Genomic DNA, 23,490 nt, shown 5'->3' on the forward strand with positions numbered 1-23,490 from the left:
GAGGTGAGTTTTATTCCTGACGAGGTTACGGGACACGGTGTCACATTGTTAATGCCTGGTAAATGTTACGGGGCAGGGCAGCCTTAAGGAGAGCAGATTTTCTTGGGTGTGGTTATACCCCGTTTGCTCTGGCCGGCTTGCAATGGGGTGGGGCGACAGCCAACGGTCCCGTACCCCTATAAATTGGACGATCCACGATCGTGGAAGCCATATTGCGAATCTAAACCTCTATCAGTAGTCGCTGGATCGACGTACCCTGAGGTTGGACAAGATGATGCACTACCTCGTGAGTACATTTTTTCTTTATATCACACTCACAGGCTTACTCAACAATCTTCACTGACAGAATAATTCTTTTCGTTAGAATAATTTGATGTTTGTTAAAAATATTTTATATTGTATTTTCAAGATTTGTTTTAAATATTTTATATTGTATGTACAAGATTTGTTTTAAATAGTGTATATTGTATTATCAAAATTTATTTTAAATATTTTATATTGTATTTGCAAGATTTGTTTTGTAAGAATAATTGTATTTTTAATTTTCGTAGTGGTAAAAATTCCAGGTTATCTTTCCAGATAGCACACAGACAGCTTAAAGTAACCATAAATGGGCGTCTTCAATGTGCTATCTGGGTTGTAACTGATATTACTTACAAATTTGATTTGAAACTTAACAAGACTATTATTTCGTTGCTTTTGACGATTATTTGTCAAATCTGTATTGACAAATTATTAGCTTATTTAATCTAAAACAGAAAATTACATTATTTATGTGATGACTTGTTGGTAATAGGTGAAGAAATAAATTTTGAGTAAACAAATTTTTAGAGACAATTTTTTTTTATTTAACAGACTTACTTTTTTTATTACACTTAATAGACTTTTATATTCATTCAATTTCATTTGATGAGAATAGAGGTAGCGCAGCAATAAATGTTTACTATCCGCTTTATTAATCTTTGCTTATTGTGCAGGTACTTTTTTCAGTCATTTTGAACGTAGTCTTCTGCGCGCCACAATGGTATGGCGGTGGTCATCCCGGAGGCTATGGCGGCCACGCAGCACCAGCGCCACTAGGACCAGACGGGAGAGTTGTCGACACACCGGAAGTGGCGCAATTGAAGGCTGCTCATCTGGCTGCCCTAGCTGACGCAAATGCTAGAGCACCGAAAGTGGGCCCCGCCGGACCATATCCCGGCCCTGCTGGTTCCTACGCACCTGGAAACTACGCCCATTACAGGTTTTAAACATTGTCTCATTCCTGAAGAATTTCTCCACGTAGACAACCGTATTACTTTAAATCCAACAAATTGAAAGTCATTCACGAGTTTCTATATTTATTTATAAATAATTTTATTTACAATATACCTATATAGAACTGATAAATGACTTCGAATTGAGGATTTATATTATTTATATTATATTATTAGACTATCGACATTTTTTATATTTTTAATATCTATTTACCATGTACAATTTCATAATAATTTTTTTCTAATGATAAATTGCCGACACTAAACATAAAACAAACTTCAGCAAATTTATCGAACTTATCCGTCATTTTACATTATACAGTAAATCCTCGATGAGTGTTCGAAGGCTCCTCGGTGCTGTGTGTTCAGACGTCATCCCCACCACTGGGGGAATCCCCCGTGGAACCAGTCAAGCGCCCAGTGGTGTGGATGACGTCTGAACACTCATCGAGGATTTACTGTAACTAATTTTGTTTAATTAATGAATTTTCCTAATTTTTCAGCGGCCCGCCAGCACCCTTGGGACCTGACGGTCGCGTTGTGGACACGGCGGAGGTGCAGCAGGCCAAGGCTGTCCATTTCTCCCTCTTCAACGCCGAAGCCCAACGAGGCCCAGTGGGTCCGGCTGGCCCAGCGGCCCAAGCACCCCATAATCCCTCATGGAACCCCGCAGGCGGGTACAATCCATCCAATCAATGGGGTCAGCAAAACAATTGGAATCAATACTAGATACTGATCTTCCAAGAAAATCGCACATCATTCTTCCACCATCGACGCATCTAGAGGATCGATAGATCCTCTACAGGCATCGTATTCGATCTACCTCTGAGCACCAAGTCTATCGAAAAATCGACTTAAAGATTTTGCTCTCTCTTTTCTACTCTTAAAAATCAGAAAATGAATATTTTCATTTTCATTTCAGATTTTCCTCGTTATTTCTTGTTATAATGAATTTTACTATACCTCATACTATTTCCTATCACCGCGCGACTGCTTCTTACGATCTCGAATCGCGTTTCAGCTACCTCTTTGTCGACTCGAACGGTACCGCGTTGCCTACTGTAGAAAAATATACGGATCTGTTTGCGAAAACGATGTCAGTTCCTATGTTTCTTGCCATCTCGAAGCACATCCTTGCCTGTTTTGTCAGACCTCTTGTGAACAGGTTGCGACATGGGCGTAGCCAGGTTATTAGTTAGGGGCATAAAATTTATCTCAAGTAAAATTTTATATTATTTTTCTCCTCTAGGGGAGTGAGCAAAACCCAAATTTTTCCCCTCTCGGGTATGGCAAAGGCCACTTTTGTCCCTCTGGGGAAGATTTTACTGGTGACACATTTTTCCTTCTGCCCCCCTAGCTACACCCATGGCTTGTGACTGGTTGGTATATTGATAAAAACATTAAATTTCATCGAAATATCAACAAAATCGAACTGTCAAATGCAAGCATGATTTTTTATTTCGTATGAAAATTGTAAAAACGCTTTTTTACTTTGTAAAGAAATTTCTTCTTTTTTTCAATTGAATAGTCATAGTATGCTGTTGACGATTTGTCATAACTGTCGAAAGTGAAATGGGAACGTGTCGCGTTCGCATGTGATATGCAAATGGGATAACGGAGCATTGTACCGTTAGAGATGCAGATTAAGATACAGCCCTCTATAACAGTCATGTTATCACATTCCTTTTCTCAAGGTGATCTCCTTAACGCTTTCGCGTCGAATAGTCAAAGAAAGTGCACGTGTACGTGGGGAATACAACCTTTATACCTTATTCCTGGAGGATATTCAGTGTTATCATTTCCTTCGACTGTGTACAATTTATAAATTACTAGTTAAAAGTCAACGAAAATCTTTTAATAAAAGAATGCGAGAAATGGTAGTTACGTAAGTACCTAACCTATTTCCAAGTGATAATTTTTAAATGGGAATATATTTTAATTATTTATTAAATGATATGGTCGATGAGATGTGAGCACAATTGTTGGGATCTGAGCACAACTGCTCTAATCGATTCTACAATCAGTCAGTTATATCATGTGTGTTGGAGTAACATGCCCGTGACACGGATCAGATCGATACGTGTTCGCCTCGGAAAACACGGTAGTGAAAACAGCGGGGAGTTTAAAGTGGTCAGAGCCAATCTGATTGAACCACGGAATCCAGGTGCACGCGTACACGTGTTGATAGGCGTGAAAACCGCGTGAATTACCGTCCCGACAGAATTGATTCCTTCTCGAACGCCATTGGTCGCCCCCATTCTTGTCATTCTGCGTCGGAGTGGGGGGACAGTCTTCATCCGCCAGAGTAGCTTCTTTCATCAATCATCATTCAGTCTGCACTACCACGAAACGATAGAAACACAGTCAAAATTAGTACACAGTTAGCAAAATAACTGTATACCACACAGGTGTTTCACTAATTACGAAGTCTATATTATTTCTACTACAACTAGGAATAGAAAAAGGTCCCCAAACTTAGGCTGAATGGTACAAAAAGAACTTCGAGGATTCTTCTCTTACCATCTTTAGTCATTTTATATATCTTCAATATTAATAAAAATAATTTATTAAATAATAGTTTAATAATTTATATTATCGAATTTGTTAGAATACAAGAGATTTGCTTACTATTTTACTTTCAAGGTCATTCGAAGGTCAATTTTTTTTTTTCTCTTGATTTAGTACTCATTTGTCAAAATACAGGAGATCTGCTCACTCTTTTACTTTCAAGGTCATTTGAAGGTCAATTCCTTTAGTTTCTCTTGATTTTGTAATGTTTTACTGGTTAAAAAAGACAGTTGTACCCTGCAGTAGTTTCCATAAGAATTGAAATTACGACGTGCACAGACGTTAGTTCCGATTACTAGACACCCGTGTCCAGTCATGAACGTTTGAACCCTCGGACCGTCGCATTCCTCGTCAGGCACGGTCAATCACGTCCTTGCTGGCAACACAAATTACCGTCTAGCGCATATCGTTGCAGCGTTTACGTTGTCCAGCTCACGGACAGAACCGGTTCTATCCGCGGTTGTCTGGCCGTTGGATAAGTGCAAGGCTCTCCGACCCGGGTGGACCCGCACCGGTAGCAGACACGACTCACGGATCATTTGCTCGATCGGGAACCGGGATCGCGAGCCCGTTTCTCTATGGTTCTTATCGCGGTCCGATCAGCCCGTAATTGACTGTTTAACCGCGGTGGATATTGAAATTAGCGCTTGTCCCGACAGGAAAGTGAACGTTCAGGTCTCGAGGGACCGTTTGAATATCCTCTTTTTTGTTCAACGGGGTCAGACCAGGGATCATTTTACGGGTCTAGATATCAGTATCTGTATCAAATATGGGATACTGATGCAATGATATTGAAAAACTTGGGTACCAAAGTTTATACTTACCTAGATTTTGCTAAGACAGGTGGGCCTTCATAGTCCCTCTTCTAGAATATTCTCTTTTTTGTTCAACTGATCAGACCAAGGATCATTTTACGGGTCTAGATATCAGTATCTGTATCAAATATGGGATACTGATGCAATGATATTGAAAAACTTGGGTACCAAAGTTTATACTTACCTAGATTTTGCTAAGACAGGTGGGCCTTCATAGTCCCTCTTCTAGAATATTCTTTCTTGTTCAACTGATCAGACTGGGGATCATTTCATGGGTCCTGGTAGCGATTTCTGTATCAAGCATGGGATACTGTTGTGATGATTTTGAACAACTTGGGTATTCGGTGCTTTTACTACCTACATTTTGCTAAGACAAGTGGGACTTTATAATTCCTTCAGAGACTGGTGTCATCATAGCTAAGTGGATGGTAGTTAGGCCCACGTTGAAACGTTAATGCATCCTGTATAGTGAACATGATCCCTGAATTCTGGTTGGTCTCAGGACATTCTTATCGGGTGGAATCCACGTTGCGCAAGGTCCCTCTTCCTTTCGATTTCTCATTGGACGCCGCCCACTGTACCTGGTCGCTTATTTAGCTACATTCGAGCGTGAGCAATATGGCACGGTGTGGGATGTCAGAATAAGTGCACGTTGAGCCTATGTGGATTTAGTAACGGCTGAAATAGTACTCTATACGCTGCACTACAGTATTTATGCGAGAATATTTTCGATGAAGTAATTGTCAATTTTTGCTGGGGTAATAAGTAACCTGGTGAATAGGTGAGTAATGATAAATGTGGGTACATGTATAGACAAGTAGAGGAACTAATAAAATTGTAGATACCTAAAGGGACAAATCAATTAGTGTAGGAGAAAATAAGTGGAAGAATGGATGAGTAGATGTGTATATAAGTAAATGGTGTGTGAGTAGATGAGTAGGCGAGTAGATGAGTAGATGAGTAGATGAGTAGATGAGTAGATGAGTAGATGAGTAGATGAGTAGATGAGTAGATGAGTAGATGAGTAGATGAGTAGATGAGTAGATGAGTAGATGAGTAGATGAGTAGATGAGTAGATGAGTAGATGAGTAGATGAGTAGATGAGTAGATGAGTAGATGAGTAGATGAGTAGATGAGTAGATGAGTAGATGAGTAGATGAGTAGATGAGTAGATGAGTAGATGAGTAGATGAGTAGATGAGTAGATGAGTAGATGAGTAGATGAGTAGATGAGTAGACGAGTAGACGAGTAGACGAGTAGACGAGTCAATGAGTAGATGGGTAGATGGGTAGATGGGTAGATGGGTACAGGAGTAGGCTTGTAAGTTTAATAAACAGAGAAAAGGAAGGAGAAAAAAGAACAAAAGCAACAGAACCACATTCGTATTTTATTCTACCACAAAAGGATAATACCATATAAAGAATACATATAGGTGGTAACAAGTATTTCCTAACGTTTCTTCGTGTTCCTGTCGAATAATGATATGCTATAGAAATAAACTGATTTTGCCTATATTTTGTCAATGAATTGACAATATATGTGTCACTTATAATCTACATTAACGTTCCTTAACTATTTAGAATTATATTATGGCAATACAATTCAGATTGCAACATCAGCAACTGAGTAAAATTATTTACAAACACACCTTGGCTCCACAATTTCGACATCCGAGTTTTATCTAACTTTCAGCTGACCGTAATTCCGTGAATCATAAAAAATCAGGTACAACGCGAACTGTATACTTCTCATTTTCGTTGTCACAAGAAATACACAACCCTCGATTCAATAAACAATTTTTACCGGAATTAAAAAGTGAAGTTGCATCAACATCCACAGTATACTTACAACAGTATAATATATTCAATGAAGTTCAGATAAATGGATTATTAATCCTTCACCCGCAATATGTCCAAAAGATATCAATTGAAACCCTAGTACAGTAAATCATCGATGAGTGTTCAAAGGCTCCTCGGCAATGCACATTAAATATTTTATAAACTAATGAAATGGCTTCAGAATTTCAAGCTCTATCACTGTGCTAAATCTCATTAAACACTCAGCGTTAAGATGCGTCCACACTACATAACAAAAGAGTATTATGCAACAATTGTTATAAAACTTTGCTATACACGTTTTTATAACTTGTTACAATTTTACACCTTTTGGACAAGTCCGTAACAAGTTTATATAACATGTTTAATCTCATTGTCAATAATGGCGTCACACTTTATGGATATCACGAAAAATGTTACATAATATTTTTTTTTTGTTCTTTTGACAAGTTTTATAACTTTGCTCTGTAACTTGTTATGTTATATAGTATAGACGCAGCTTTACACCTGGGGACCTATCCTTGTCAGTGCCGAGAAGCTTTCGAACACTCATCGATGATTTACTGTAATGAATCACCACTCCAGACCAATTTCGATTCGTACTCTACATACCCATTCCGCCTGAAGATCATTGGGGCTCTTAAAACTTTCGTTCAGTCCCCTCAGTAGTAAAGATTATTGTGCGTGGACATTCCGAGAGCGCGTGCATGGGCCTTCATGTGCGACTCGCGCGCCCTCGCCACTTCTGGCGTGTCGACGACGCGCCCATCAGGGCCCAGTGGGGCGAACGGACCCCGGTAACCGATCGACGGCGCGTGTTTATAAGTGACTCGCAACGGCGTCAAATAGATCACATTCTTTCTACCATCGTACACGTCGAATTCATAAAATTCGGACGCTTTTGACGTTGCACGGGCATGGGCGGCTAAATGGGCATTCTTCGCTTCTGTCACCTAGGGACGAAGATATACAGGGTGAGTCAATAAAGTTTACTATCTAAAATGACTCGTTTTCTATTGATTGTATCAGAAAACGTTTTAATGAGTTACGTAGCAATTTAAGGAACACATGGATTAAAATTGTTTCCTGAAATATTAAGGTGACCTTGAGTTCTTTCAAGGTCAATGCATCTTTTTTTTAATACCACGTTGTTGCCAATAGAAAGACGAATTCAACGACTTGTAGTATTATGGTATTAAAAAAATAATACACTGACCTTGGAAAACCTCCAGGTGGACTAATTTTTTTTGAGATACCATGGTGATCTTCAGTTCTTTCAAGGTCAATGCATCTTTCTTAATACCACGTTGTTGCCAATAGAAGACGAATTCAACGATCTGTAGTACGGTGGTATTAAAAAAAAATGATACACTGACCTTCAAAAAACTCAAGGTCACCTTAACGCTTAAAAAAACATAACATATAAGAAAATTAAATTCTATCCATCCCATGCGTCCCTTAAACTGCTATATATTTAATTTCTTGTATACAACCAATAGGTAACCAGGTAATGTAAAGCTTTTTGATACATCCAATAAGTAATGAGTTATTTTAGATAGTAGTTCTTATTAACTGACCCTGTATAATATAAAAATGTGTAAGTGAAAGATATGAATGATCTAATTGTTTTATTTACTTCAGGTGTGTCCATCACTCGGCCATCGCGATCCAGTGGCGCGAAGGAGGTCCTTTGACGCTGACGTTTGGGGGTCATGGGCTCCTCCATCATCCTGGGCATCATCATCGTCATGTCGTTGTTCTCGTACATTTCGTAGTCGTTCTGGGCCTTCCTCAATCTGGCCATTGCCTCTGCGTGCATCGCCAGGTGGGCAGCCCTCGCGTGGGCCACTTCCGGGGTGTCCATCACCATGCCATCGCTCGATAGTGGCGCTGGCGGGCCCCTATACTGGTAGTATCCCCTGTCCTCGTAACTTCCAGCAATGGCTGACGCGACAAACGCAGCCAGGACTGTCTGAAAAATCGCGAAATATGATCAAATCTCAGAAAAAGAAATTTCGAATAATTAATTCCTCGAAATATTTAATGTAACCATTATTCATTTGTTTGCTCGAAGGTGTTTGAAACTGGTAGCCTCAAATCTGTACCCCAGAGTGTATTAAGTCCAATTTTTTTTTTATAATTACATTTTACATGTTCTCCGTATCAAATGTTTCACTCTTTCAGATGGTAAACATTATTTCGTTCTAAGTCCTGTAGTTTTTAATGTAATAGTTTAAACGTGTAAATTCCATGACACAGGAGACTTAATGCAATGTTCACCATTTCTACATATGGAGACTTGTCTTAAGTCCATTCAATAATTCAAAGAACTTCAGAATTACAAGGTTTGTGCACCTTTGATTTTCTCACCTCTAAAATTTGAAAAGTGTGACTTAATACACTCTGGCTCGGCTCTCCAGAACTAGGTCTGTAGTAATAGTCGATCATGCCTGATCGTTTCGATGGATTTTTCTTTAATGTCTGATTGTTTTTTAGGTCAGTTGCAAGACGGAAGTTGAGATCACTGAGTTTTGTACACGTGATAATTAAGGAGTGAAGTTCATTGTCGACGATTTTCACGTGAATTATCCGGAGTTCCACTTACGAACAATCTCATGCTGTCGGGACACCACTGACCACGAAACGGACGTCTTGGTAACGAGTGTATCAGGTTCGATCGATCGATCTTGCTTTTATAGCGTCGCGGTCTCACCCCCCGAGAAACCACGTTACGATGATCACACCTCAAACGAAATCGACACCTTAATTGTTTCACTTCTGACACGAACCGTGATCCCATTCGGTATATTCTCCAACATTCTCCCCCCTTTTGTCCAGGAAATCGTACATTGTTCTTACAACCATGGAATTATACTAAGAGATTCACGTAGACTTCAACAATAATATATCAGAACTCTATACAGTAAATCCTCGATGAGTGTTCGAAGGCTCCTAGGCACTGAATAATAAATATTTGATTAACTAATAGCCACATGTGGCTGAAACAAATACCATTGATTTCAGAATTCCATCTCTCATTGTGGTACACCTTATTACAAAGTCAGTGTTACACGTGGCAACCTCTTCTTGTCAGTGCCGAGGAACCTTTGAACAGTCATTGAGGATTTACTGTACCCGCTATACGTAATTTAAACATTAATTATCAAAAATTTTTATCATAATATTTCCTAAAATTTTTCTCTTCAGGATGTATTTAATTACTAAAATTGACTTTAAATTTTATTTTTTTCTGCCGTTTTATTTACATTGACATTTAACGTTTGTTAGTGCCGATGGCTGGGTCAGTATTGACCCGTATTGGCTTTGTGGTATAGAATTGGATCACTGTGTTTCATATAGAAAAGTCATTTATTGTATGCTGATTTGTAAATGCTCAAATTATTTTTATTTAATTTCATCGAAGTAAATGTTTTATCGACCCAGAAATGGCCCTCAAACGTCCCTGATGCCACTTCTCGACTTTTCGAGGTCAGCTTTCAGGCTGTGCAACCTCACACCCCTGTTCGCCCGCAGAAACGAAGCTGTGCAACGTGGACGGCACTTTTCTGCGGTTTCAAAACACGCCTTGATTCACGGACGACTAGACGGGATCATAGATCCTCCGATCGATCCCTCCAAGGCAGTCCTCTTTCCACGATGAGCTCTCGTTCCCTTATAAACGGTGTCCCAGATACGGGACTGGTCAATCTCTGCCCGATTCACCTTCGAAATTCATCGATATTTAACTTTCTCTCTCTATAAACACGATCACTTTTTTTCTAATTAACTAAAAACATATACAATCATCCATTTTTTTCAGATACAGGGACAGTGAATAACTACCCGATTTACCTTCGAAATTCATCGATATTTAACTTTCTCTCTCTATAAACACGATCACTTTTTTTCTAATCAACTAAAAACATATACATTCATTTTTTTTCATACACAGGACCAGTGAATCTCTACTCGATTTACCTTTGAAATTCATCCATATTTAACTTTCTCTCTCTATAAACACGATTACTATTTTTCTTATCAGCTTATCGCATATGCAATGATCCTTTTTTTAAATGCAAAATTTGGCATAGTTATAAAGAATTTAAATTATTTTCCAAAATGATTCTTTGGAATTAATGTTTTCAAAAACATATCACTCCTTATACCTTTGGTGTCTATTGAAATATTAAACTAAATGTTGGGGGGCTTCGTTTGTATCTAAAAGGAATGCACAATTCCTTAGAATAAGATTTATTTAAATACTTACATATTCAAAGAAGAATAACCTAATGATTTTAAGTATCATTTTTTATTTAAGTCTATAGTCAAGATTTCACTTTAATAATATGTGAATTTTAATCCTAAGACGCACATACTAACACCTAATAAGTATACACAAATTAGTCACACAAATCGAAGATTGATGAAACAAGCCTGCCGATCCACCTTGGTTAATTAGTATAGATTCAGATTCCCTGTTTACAGCGTAACATGACACGATCGGGTCGATGACTCTTATAAAGTAACCGTTGCGCAAAGTTGTACGCAAACTCGGTCTTCTAACATGTAATCCGCGTAGCATGGAATATGATTATAGGATATTGGATTAAGGTTGATTGTTCAGGTTGACCCCTTTCGGAGAAACATAACGTTTAACCTTTCCAAACATACCAAAGTTTTGAAATTTTGTATTCATAGAAAAAAAAAATTAAAATAATATATTCCAGAAATATTTTTCCAACTCACAATAACAAAGTAATATTAGGAATTTAGCCATAGTGAAAATATACAAAATTCTTATTCTTAATTTTAAATGTTTAGACAGAATAGTACTATTTATGAATATTTATTATTTGTATTTTTAAAAAAATTAAAATTATATTCCAGAAATATTTTTCAAAGTTACCTTCTTGACAATAATATTCGAAATTTGTCAATAGTGGAAAAATTATGATTTTTAAATTAAAATTGTTATACGGAATTATTAAACATTTATTATTTGTATTACTTTTATGAATAATGAATTTTTTGTATTGAATGTCTAGGGTGGGACACTTTTGATAATATTTTCACGTGCACACAGGCTCGGGAATGCCAGTTCGAATAAGTTACAATTCTCAACCTTTAGTTCACGAAAAAAAAACGACGAATCACGATGTTGGAGTTCGTTCAGGAGGAACGAATCTCCGTTCCCCAGTTCGTTTCTTCTCACGTCTTTCGTACGCTGAGTGACCTATGTCGCAATATTTACAGTCTGAAGACAGCCCGTAGCTAAAAGGTGATTCCGTTTCGATTGAATCTTTCTTAAAACAAAAAAAAAAAAAATAGATAAAAACCCCGAGACCTTAATTTCGAAAAAATTAAAAACTAATTTTGATCGATAATATAACGATTATTTGTAAGACCTGGCGATTGTTAAATCGAAGAAGAAGAAAAAACGACTTCGAACAGAGGTGGTGCAAGAAAGAAACTTAAATCGTCGCTCTTCGTTTTGTAACATTTTTTTTTATTTTTGTGGTCTACTTTTTTTTCATAAAACGACCTGCTTTTGGTTGAAATAATGGCTATAGAAGCCACAGTAGCACGAGACAATCCTTACGATAAACGTCGTGGTTTCTTATCCGATCGAGCGATCGTCTGATCTCTCCTCTGCCTGTTGCCAATTCGATTTTTATCTCGATTGAGTCACAATTTACGCAACTTTCGTTACCGTTTCCTTTGGTAAAACTACTTAATACTTATTATTATAATTATTGTTTTTCTTGAATTATACTTTCCAGTAGTAAATCGCTAATAAGATTTATCACTTGTTTAGTAAAAAATAATGCGATCGTTTTATTGACTAGCTATTCATTTTTGTCTATATTCTATTTTTAAATTTAGTGTTACATATTTTAGTTTTTTTAGTAGTAATGATACGAAATATTTTACTATTTTCAACAGTATTAATATTAAACAATTTGGTATTTTTAGTAGTATTAATATTAAATACTTTAGTACTTTTCTCTCACAAATGTACGAAATACTTTAAATTCCTGAAAAAATTGCACGAAAGTCATATCATCAGATAACATATCGTAGTACTAAATACATTAGTATCTTTCTTCCATAAAAGCAATCCTTCAATTCATCAAAAAAGGTTGCAATAAATCGTATCATCGGATAAAATATCATAATACTAAATACAGTGTATGTATCTTTACCTTTCTGAATTTTGCTGTATTATTTATTCCCAGTTCAAAAATTTTTAATGATATAATCGATTGTTTGTTATCGATAGAAGACAGTGGCAAACGACCCTGAAGAGGTACGTATTCCCTGCTGTTTCGATCCCAGTGGTGGATTTCTTTCTAATTCTTGGATTACGCTAACCGCAATGTATAGTGAAATCGAATGTAGGTTAACCTGTGGTCTCGTACGACCGAAACGCGTTCGCGATTTATTCGCGTGGCGCATATAGATTCAAGTGACTTCTCGAACTGCGTGTTTGTTACGTATTGACCTACTTGCCGTTGATAAATATGCCAGATAAAAAAAAAACCGTGTTACAATGCTACGGAACCAGAATTATTTAAAGAATAAAAATCGAGCAGATTACAATTTTCTTCGTATATTATTTAACAACTTTCACAACTACTTTTTTTTTCGTTTGTTCGAAACGGATATGTGAATTGTTTCTTTTTTACCAAAATATTTTTTGTGGTTAAATTTTCATCTGATTTTGTTATTTTATATTTACATTATTTTTTATCTAACTTATTTTTAATTTACTATAATCCACTTATTAAACGTTTGAAAGAATTATGTTTAAAAAATTGCTTCACTCTTGTTCCTTAGGAAATTACAAAAGCAAGTTGATTCTTAACTTCGGTCAACTTTTTTATTATTGAAGATTTTCAAATGGGATAGGGAGAATCATGAGGTTAAAATAAAAGTAGTTTGTATATTTAAAAAAAAGAACAATTTATTGGCCTAGATTATGTACAGATAGCGAGATTTTGTAGAATTTTCAGGATCAGTAAGAGCCACCTAATTGTTGCGATTGATAGCTTTGCGATTGGTAGGCAGCGTTTCCGTAAGCGGACTGTGGGGCGGGATACGATTGTCCTGGGCCAGGATACACTCGTGCCGCGGCAGGATTGTATTGTCTGGCGTTGTACGAAACTGGAGCACTTTGAGGTTCACCGTAAGCTGTAACAAGTAAAAGAAATAACTTATTACTATAATTATATTTGAATAATAATTGTAATAATATCAAAAGTATTGGCAATAATAGTAACACGTTTAATTTTACAATGCAAAATATATATAACAAATATTTATTGGTAAGAATACTATTTTCGTCCGTATGCAGAAGGTCGTGTCAGTCAGAAATACCTGTCTATTCGAGCGAGCAGGTGAATTAGGAAATGTGTCGAGTAAATTAAAATCTCATTTAAAATGTCGTCCAGCCAAGAAATTCAATCAGTCTGAATCCGACGTACGAAGGTGTCGAAATGCATAAGCTGTTTTTGGGAGTGGTGCTCGACTTAATACGGAACAAAAGAAACCGGTTCTTGAGCATCATTTCCTCTTGTAATAAAACAAACACCATTCCCATCGAAAAAGTTAGGTAACCAATGTAGTAGATAATATAAATTCGATTAGTTGACCCCATCTATATAATTTTAAATAATATTGAAAGGAACTTTATGCCACCAATTTTTAGTTATTTTTAAAAATTAAATTATTTACAAGTTTTCTTCAATTAAATAATATATTTTATTTATTATTTTTCTTTTAAAGGTATATTTCATATTCATTTATTTAATACTGTTAACAGTTTGTTAACGGTTCGAGGCGATTCGTGACCCACCCTATACGACCCTGGTTAATATTCGTGACGAAGAATAGCCAATTCACGATTATATTCGTAACGATTAGTCTGCCTCTGCAAGCGATTCCCACCAGAACAATCGAACGATTAAGTTGTTGAGCAACAGTCCGACTGTTGCATCGCATTAGACTGTTACAAATGTATATCTGTGCTTCGAGGAATGCTTAAATGTTACAACTTCTACAAGACCTTACGCTTTGTTCCATTTCTATTTCAATATCATAGAATTACTTTAAGTTCCTCAAAAAATTTAATATTCAATAGAATTCAATTTCTTATTAAAACAATTTAATATCAACCAGAATGTAATTTTTTATTGAAAAATTAAGTAGAATTACTTAATACCAGAAGAAATTACAATTATCATAGAAAATGTTCATTGAAACGATTATAATCACGATATTAAGTTTATCTTGAAAATTATTTATAAAATACATTGAAAGCATACAAAATTTCTACAAAACAAGGCAGAACAATTTTTTACATGTACCTATCTTAAATACCACCTGAATTAAAACCACATCTTTCATTTAACGTTTTCGAGTAGAATATAACAAATTCTATTTAATTGAAACATATATAAACAATCGAATCCTCATAACCAACGAAAAATACCGGGAGTCATTGAACTGTACAACGATTGGTCCAGGTATTTTTCACGATATAATCTCAGGGGGCGTGAACGTACCTTGGCCTTGGACTTCCGGTTTGTATTCTTGCGCGTACTTGTACGCCCTGGCTTCGGCCTCGGCGAGTTCCGCCAGCCTGGCGGCCTTTAGAGCGGCCACTTCCGGCGTGTCGAGCACCGTGCCATCCTCGGCGAGGGGCGCGGGAACGAACGGGGTTGGTTTCACGTTCGACGCCGCCGCGTAGCTCTGCTGACCGATGTAATTCGGATTGCTGTTGTACTGGGGCTGATAGGACACCGGACTTGGTTGATTGTACGCCGGCGCTGGAGCTGTAATTTTTCATTGAAACAATTTTTAGAGTTAATCTACAGTCAAAAAAGTCTCTATACCCTCTCTACAACAGAACAATTTTGTTTTTAATTGAACCAAATAACTCGAGTTCTTTTTTCGTGAAGTTAGAAGGCTTGTAGTTTACTAAGTGGTGTGTACAAAATTTGGAAAATTACAAAATCTATAAAAATACAATAGATTCATTACCCAGATAGTACGTGACGCCTTGAAGACGGCTTAAAGGCGCCTTAGACCTAAAATAGCCGTAAAATAGGCGTCTTTAAGGCGTCATGTGATCTGGGTATCCATTGTATGTGCCGAAGTTGTCTAGTCACTGGGAACCCACTAGGTCCAGAGCGATATTATGTTCATTATTAAGATTTCAGTTTCCTGTCTGATGACTAAAGACAAATTTTCAGTGTCCTGCGAGACTTCGAAGAGGAAGGACCTATGGAAGACCTATGAAGGTTCTAGGAGATATCAATGAGGGACCTATGAAGGAAATATAAAGGACCTATGAAGGTCCTAGGGAGGACATATGAAGGACATATGAAGGACATATGAAGGACATATGAAGGACATATGAAGAACCTATGAGGGACCTAGGAAGGACCTACGAGGTACCTATGAGCAACCTATGAGGGATCTACGAAGGATCTATGAAGGATCTATGAAGGATCTATGAGGGACCCATGAAGGAAATATGAAGGACCTATAAAGGTCCTAGGGAGGACGTATGAAGGACATATGAAGAACCTATGAGGGACCTAGGAAGGACCTACGAGGTACCTATGAGCAACCTATGAGGGATCTACGGGAGGATCTATGAAGGATCTATGAGGGACCTATAAAGGAAATATGAAGGACCTATAAAGGTCCTAGGGAGGACGTATGAAGGACATATGAAGAACCTATGAGGGACCTACGAAAGACCTACGAGGAACCTATGAGGAACCTATGAGGAATCTACGAAGGATCTATGAAGGATCTATGAAGGATCTATGAGGGACCTATGAAGGAAATATGAAGGACCTATAAAGGTCCTAGGGAGGACGTATGAAGGACATATGAAGAACCTATGAGGGACCTAGGAAGGACCTACGAGGTACCTATGAGCAACCTATGAGGGATCTACGAAGGATCTATGAAGGATCTATGAGGGACCTATAACGGAAATATGAAGGACTTATAAAGGTCCTAGGGAGGACGTATGAAGGACATATGAAGAACCTATGAGGGACCTACGAAGGACCTACGAGGTACCTACGAGGAACCTGTGAGGGATCTACGAAGGATCTATGAAGGCCCTATGAAGGAAATATGAAGGAAATATGAAGGACCTATGAAGGTTCTATGAAGACTATGTGAGGAACCTACGAAGGCCCTATGAGGGACTTATGAAGGACATATGAAAGACCTACCTAGGCCATCTAAGGGACCTATGAGGGACCCACGAAGGAAATATGAATGAAGGTCATATAAAGGTCCTGTAAAGGACCTATGCCGTTTCTCTGGAGGTCCTATGAAGGTCCTTTGAAGGTCCTACGAATGACCTACGAATCTCGCAATCACAGAAACTAACGCAACACACCCGAAGAATGGACCACAAAAAGTTGTCGAAAGGACAATATTACCTGGAGCTGATTGGTAGATAGGAGCGGGGGACTGATAGCTCGGTTGTCGAAGGTAGTTCGTTGCAGTTGGTTGCGCCGAGGGATAGCTATAAGCTTGCGACGGCGCCTGGGGTTGGTATTCAGCCTGTTGTTGGGGTTGGTTCTTGGCCTCCTCGGCGGCCCTAGCGGCTGCCCTGGCGAACTCGGCGAAGTGAGCAGCCTTGGCTTGAGCGACTTCCGGTGTATCGATCACGTTTCCGTCTTGTCCGACCGGCGCCGGTGGTGCGTACCTCTGAGGCGCAGCCTGGGGATGTATTTGGGGCTCGGGGTAGCCAGATGGGTTGATGTAGCCAGCTCTGCAGCTCGCGGCCACGGCCAAGAAAATTATCTAGATCCATGTTTAGGGTTTAGTAATTAATTAAACGTTTAACACATACATAGACTAAGTGTGGAAATGAATTTGTGGCCACCACAGTTAGTTATTGACTGAAAATAACCACCAGTTTTTCGAATAGTGGATTCGCTAACTGGCCCGTTAAGTGATGGGGAATATTTTCCAGACGAGACTTGTATACCTAATTCATACTTGACATGAATGGGTAAGATTAGAGTAACGGTTTGACCAAAACATTATTTCATTTCTCATGCATCATCCTTACACGTATGAAATGATTCCGTTTTCATTACCCGAAGGGAGACTAGAAAAACAAAAAGGTAACCATTGAACCCTTAAAAAATCATTAATTTTTCAATCAAATAAATTATATATTTTCTCAATTTACTTTACTCAGAATCATTTGATAACCACGGGTTCCTACTTATGGAAGTCAATAACATTTTGTCCAAATCCTTCGTTGCCCAAATTTCAAAGCCGATAAAATGAACCCGTAATATAAACACGTAAGTCACTTCTTTCCCACGTCCCTTGACACAGAAAAATCTTCAAATCTTTCAGGCAACAAGAAGCGGATACCACTATAAAGTATAACTGTAGGTAGCAATCATCCAAAGCTGAACGATCCAAATATGTATCATCTAAAGACGTCGTTAAAGCTACGCCGTGATTTCGTTCGATCAATCGCGTGGGCCGTTTCTCTGACCCGGCCGAGTGACCCGGTCTACCCTAACCTTTCACTTTCCTTTGTTCGCCGGGGGAATTCTGATCGGATCGGAACGGGTCCAGCGACGAGGTACTCACCAAGCCTCTCATGACGCCCTGGAGTACGCGATCACTAAACGGGTCCCTTTCTCTCCTGTCCTAGGACTAATGTGGGTCCTTTCTTCCCCCTGTTTGCTCGGGCTGGCGTGAAGCGCTGCTGGACTAGGGGGGGGGGCACAGTACTCGCTTGTTTCCGCTCCAGCCTCGTGGCGACCAGTCCCCGTTCCGACGGTTTTGTGTTCCTGGAGAACGGCCGGTTGGTACCATTTATAGCGGTGATCATCCGCCCCCTACCACTTGGGCCCGTTGGGTTGGCCACGACCTGGAGGGGTCCAGGAGGTGATCGGCTAGCCCCACGTCGGCCTGGGAAGCTGGCCAGGAAAAAGGATACTCCCTCCTTTCGGCCCCTCTGTCGCCCAGGACCTTGGCATTTGAACGAGGTCCCTGCACTCCTGGACCGGAAGGATATAGTATGCACGTAGGCGATGCTCGGATGGGATATCGGAGACCCTGTGATCGATCGTGAAAGCATAATTTTTTATCGTTTTTTCACGGGGTAGGTGAGGTATATATGCTAGATTATTTCTCATTTCCTATTTTTGTTACTATTATAAATGTTCGTACTGTAATTCGAACAAAATAATTCTAAATTATTTGAACATCTACGCGAGTATTGCACCAGCTCGGGAATAAAGAAAGTGCAGCGTAATCAATGAAAAAATTTTAAAACAAGAAACTCGTCTTTCTTGATTGTGTTATAGATGTTTGTGCTAGGAAACAGCGACTCAGTTGTTATTCGATAGTCGGGCAGAAAAGAGCCGTAATAAACAAATTCCATAATAATAATTATCATTCTTTAGTTATTGAATTGTAATGGCTGAAAGGGTTTTTTCGAAAGGAATTTCATGTGGAACCATTTAGGTCATAGAGATCGTGTTAATTCCCGCAAGTATTAACAATGTCAGCATATCACGGTCTTAATGAATTATTTTATAGTAATGGAATCACTGTTTCGTTTTATGTCATAACCCATGAAATAAACATATTATTTAATTATCCGGGGGTTGGTATCATCATTGTTTCTTGAACTCAAAACACCTTTCCACTTCTCATTAAAGTGTAACCCAGCAGACGCAATTATATTTCTGGCTGTCACTAATATGAGAAATTACACACATGTGACTCGTGCAACACGTGAGAAGCAATGTTACATCACGCCGAAAGGAAGTTACATCTGAGACGCATTTCTCTACAATTGCATATGGGAAAGGGTTTTAATCACAGTGAGAAGACACATTTATTGCAATTTCTGTCTCGTGATCTATTTAATATTTATACTCAACACTGGTCAAGTTGTTTCTTATTTTTACAAATTTGTCAAATCCATTTGTATCTAGAACTTGTATTACAATAGGGCATCAATATTAATTTTTTTCAATTTCCACATTGTTTTTAAGTGTACCAATGAATAATCTATAATTTTTAATAAACACCTTTATTCTAATTTCTGTCTCGTGATCCATTTCTTATTATACTTACCATTGGTCAGGTTATCTCTTATTTTTACAAACTTATCAAATCCATTTACATCTGGAACTTGTGTTAGAATAGGGCATCAATATTAATTTTTTTCAATTCCTTAATTGTTTTTAAGTCTACCAATGAATAATCTATATGTTCTTAATAAATTGATAACAAATCAAATTTATTATACATATATTATTCATACATATCATTATTCGATTTCTTGCAAAATAAATATTAAACTCAATAAAATATAATACCTATTGTAACGTCTAAGAGTACCTTGAGGATTTTTTATAGAACAATCTATTTTATTCTATCTTACATTTTTGACAAGAAATTTATTTGCATACACTGTTTTTTTACAGTAATCAATTTTTTTTTTAATAATTTCGATCTTTTGGCAGTCATAAATTATTAATGTAGTTCTTCCTTCTGTACAGAGTTTCTCGTCGTTTAAACAAAGGCGTATGGAAGTGTCGAACGACTTAGCAACCCTGAACGAGCGAAGAACTCGAGGCCGAAGGACAGTCTCTACTGCGAATGCATTCCCATAATATTTTTCCGCGGCCCGCAATATATTATACTGCCTAACGTCCAGTCCCTCGTTTGCGCAGGCCATGCTAGTACGAAATTATTTTCATCAATGACTTTCAAACTATTATTTTAACGTGCAAACAAAAAGATGAAAAGATAAAAAAGCAGTACTTCTATAGATCGGTGGATGATATTATTCAAATTAAATATTATTATTACTGATCATTATCATTCATTCGAATTATTAACATAATTATTATTAATTATATTATTCATGAATAGAATTTATTTATACTTTCGAATTATTGTGAATTTTGTTTGAAGTTGATCAGTTGTAAATTTCAGAATTGGGGTTTAGATAACATTGTTGCACGCAAAAAGATAAGACGCAGTGCAACGAGATTATGGAAATGAAGCAAGAACTGCCAGCAATGGTTTTGCGGCTGTGTTGCATGTAGAATGGAGCAACAGCCAGGATATCTGGGCCCATAACGTGTCACAATTGACGTCGACAATGGTCAATCCGCAACAAAATAGTTCGTTAAATGATTTAGTAACTGCGTACGAGGTGTATTAGAAAGCTAATACCCTTTGTCGATTGGGTGAAACAGTGATTTTATCGGCTTACAATAAAATTCTGTTCGTTTAGTGCACTCTGGACATGTTTAGAGGCAATTACAGCAGACGACTGGGTCGATTATGACCCATAATATAATTTCACTGAGACGTATATATGATAATATTCTCCCTTTTAAACGACTCCGTTTATCGTCGAGTCAAAGTTGAAGGTGAAGTGTAGTTATTTAAGGTATAGTAATGTTAAATGTGAACTATAGTTACTCCAGTTTGATTTTTCATTCTATTCAGAGTCACGTTAAAATACATTCGTTCAACAGAAATATTCATACAAATTTTCTACTTTTTTTTTAGAAAAAAGTTAAAGTTGAACTATAGTTATTTAAGGTATAGTAACGTTAAATGTGAAGTATAGTTACTCCAGTTTGATTTTTCATTCTATTCAGAGTCACGTTAAAATACATTCGTTCAACAGAAATATTCATACAAATTTTCTACTTTTTTTTAGAAAAAAGTTAAAGTTGAACTATAGTTATTTAAGGTATAGTAACGTTAAATGGGAACTATAGTTACTCCAGTTTGATTTTTCATTCTATTCAGAGTCACGTTAAAATACATTCGTTCAACAGAAATATTCATACAAATTTTCTATTTTTTTAGAGAAAAGTTAAGGGTGAAGTATAGTTACTTAAGGTATAGTAAACTATAGTTATTTCAGTTGGATTTTTTATTCTATTCAAACTCAAGTTAAAATACATTCGTTCATCAGAAATATTATTCCCATTCACTCGGACCATATAGAACCCGGTCTTTCGATGACAATAACGTGTCGTAATGATTTTTTCAGAGTCATGCCCCGCGACTCCCGGAACGAAGTAGTTGACCGTGAATATCGTAACTTCGTCGGTCCAGGTTCTATTCTTCATCGAAGGCCGTCGAAGTTCTTCCGAGATCGCTTCGTCCGAAGAATCTGGTTTACAGTGTGTAATACGTTCACCGTGCTCGTATTTCGTCAGTCTCCTTTCAACCAGACCGCGATCATAATCATCAAATGGATACAGTATTGAACGAGGAAGAAAGTAAAAGACAGGAACTTATGGAGATTGGACAATGAAATGATCGACACTGAATACATTGGTATAGTAGAACAAATAGAAATTATTATATGCATTTATTTTCTTTGCATCCTACGACTGAAAGAAAGATCTACGCAACAGGAGACTATATTTACTTCCTTCCTCCAGTTTTCATAACTCCAAGTCAGGGTAGCAAAACCGCAGGAATCTTGTAAAGCTTTCTAAGATTCTCATCGTCCATGGTATTAGGGCATTTGAAGGTTATAATGCATCACATAATTGAACTCAGCTTGACATCAGCTACTACACTATGAAGTTAAAATATATGGTGCCATTTAGAAAACCATCGATGACCTTCAGAAGACCTTCAAGATAACAACAATTAGAAAAAGGTTTATATCACCATATTTGCCTCTTTGAACAGTACAATTTTCCTCTTTAATATTTTCTTTTGCGTAAATATTGTACAATCTTGTACAAACTGTGGTTGTCTGTTTTTACAGGTTTCTACGGAAACTAACTACTGCCTACGTCCTTTCATCTTGGGCAGTGATGGGCAACCGAGCCCGCACGGGCAAGTGGCAGGCAGTTGACATATTTGTGTACTGGTATTCCTTGAACCTTCCCGCACATTTTATTCTAACCTAGAGTATCATTCGTATAGATTAATAATCATTTATGTTTCTTTTAAACAAAAATAGAAGCAACCTAATCGTGTGGCGGCCACGCGAAAACGTGGCATTTATATTAAGTAGTATTATGTATAAGTAGTATTTAAGGCAATTGTTATTAAATTTATACAAATACCATTGTAAATTGTACATTTTCTTACGATTTTTCAATTAGAAAACAGTTAAATGATACACATGCATTGTTTATTAGTCCTACCAGTACCCCTATCCCATATTTTCTATTAACAAATAAATGATAGTTAAATTTAGTTAAAATCGCGTTAAAAATAAATTTAAAGTTAAATTTAGCGCAAAATTTGAATTTGAAAAAGCGCGGGAAAACAGCAAAAATGTGATTTTGCTAAAATTATGGTAGCCACCTGGTGGCAGAAATTGGAACTAATTCTAGAGCAGTTTCGATTAATTCCCGAAATCGACACCAGATGGCGTCACATTAAAAGTTCTAGAATTAGTTCCAATTTCCGCCACCAGGTGGAACATGAAAAAATCGTAAGAGAATATACAATGTACAATCACCGACTAGGTATAGAATAGACCTATCATTCAATGCTTTTTTCTGTCCCACGTTCATAGGGCTACGTAGCCCTGTTACTATTTTAATGTCAATACCCGACGTTACCGATAAAGCATGAATTCTGAGTATTATTAACACAAATGAAGTGTTATATATTCCATTCATATTACGTGTATCTATATGATTTCACGAGAATAAAAATATCCGATGCTTCAGTTTAAGGTTAAGGGATAAACATGACAGTCATGAAACATGAAACGGAAAAGTATATATTTTTTCACTTACCTACAAGACAATTTATTCTAAATGCATCGTTAATGCACATTTTACTAATGTTACTTTTTATATGTTCTTGTTTTATTCGTTTTTATATCTTGCCTTAAATTTGTATATTTGTAACAGATAAATTCAGAATAGATGTAGCTTCATAAATAGTCTATCGAATCTACCTTTTGGTCGGTGGCTTACAATTTGTAAGCCAAATTTTTTT

The 23,490-nt window shown here is 37.3% G+C and overlaps 3 protein-coding genes across 3 annotated transcripts; 1 reads left to right on the forward strand and 2 right to left on the reverse strand.

Moving 5' to 3' along the window:
- Window positions 1-223: 223 nt before the first annotated feature.
- On the forward strand, window positions 224-2,516 carry LOC107186103 (pupal cuticle protein-like). The gene is made up of 3 exons (XM_015573909.1): window positions 224-286; window positions 978-1,243; window positions 1,760-2,516. The coding sequence occupies exons 1-3, from the start codon at window positions 272-274 to the stop codon at window positions 1,983-1,985; spliced, it is 507 nt and encodes a 168-aa protein (XP_015429395.1). The 5' UTR covers window positions 224-271; the 3' UTR covers window positions 1,986-2,516.
- A 4,620-nt stretch (window positions 2,517-7,136) lies between these two features.
- On the reverse strand, window positions 7,137-8,922 carry LOC107186095. The gene is made up of 3 exons (XM_015573900.1): window positions 8,845-8,922; window positions 8,111-8,446; window positions 7,137-7,427 (listed from the first exon to the last, which is right to left on the reverse strand). The coding sequence occupies exons 1-3, from the start codon at window positions 8,920-8,922 to the stop codon at window positions 7,137-7,139; spliced, it is 705 nt and encodes a 234-aa protein (XP_015429386.1).
- A 4,567-nt stretch (window positions 8,923-13,489) lies between these two features.
- On the reverse strand, window positions 13,490-18,364 carry LOC107186096 (calcium-binding protein P-like). The gene is given in 5 exon segments (XM_015573901.1): window positions 13,490-13,665; window positions 15,039-15,302; window positions 16,944-17,310; window positions 18,265-18,336; window positions 18,338-18,364. Coding segments are annotated over 5 exon segments (906 nt in total).
- Between the last annotated feature and the right edge of the window lie 5,126 nt (window positions 18,365-23,490).

The sequence above is a fragment of the Dufourea novaeangliae genome, unplaced genomic scaffold (assembly GCF_001272555.1).
Source record: "Dufourea novaeangliae isolate 0120121106 unplaced genomic scaffold, ASM127255v1 scaffold72, whole genome shotgun sequence".
NCBI lineage: Eukaryota > Metazoa > Arthropoda > Insecta > Hymenoptera > Halictidae > Dufourea > Dufourea novaeangliae.

Bases quoted from the DNA above. Each gene is read 5' to 3' on its own strand.
- LOC107186103 (XM_015573909.1), top strand. The intron at 1,244-1,759 runs GTTTTAAACATT...CTAATTTTTCAG, and splicing joins GGAAACTACGCCCATTACAG to CGGCCCGCCAGCACCCTTGG.
- LOC107186095 (XM_015573900.1), bottom strand. From the start codon at position 8,922: ATGATCGACTATTACTACAGACCTAGTTCTGGAGAGCCGAGCCAGAGT. The intron at 8,447-8,844 runs GTGAGAAAATCA...GCGATTTTTCAG, and splicing joins ACACTTTTCAAATTTTAGAG to ACAGTCCTGGCTGCGTTTGT. The intron at 7,428-8,110 runs GTAAATAAAACA...CTTCGTCCCTAG, and splicing joins GAGTGATGGACACACCTGAA to GTGACAGAAGCGAAGAATGC.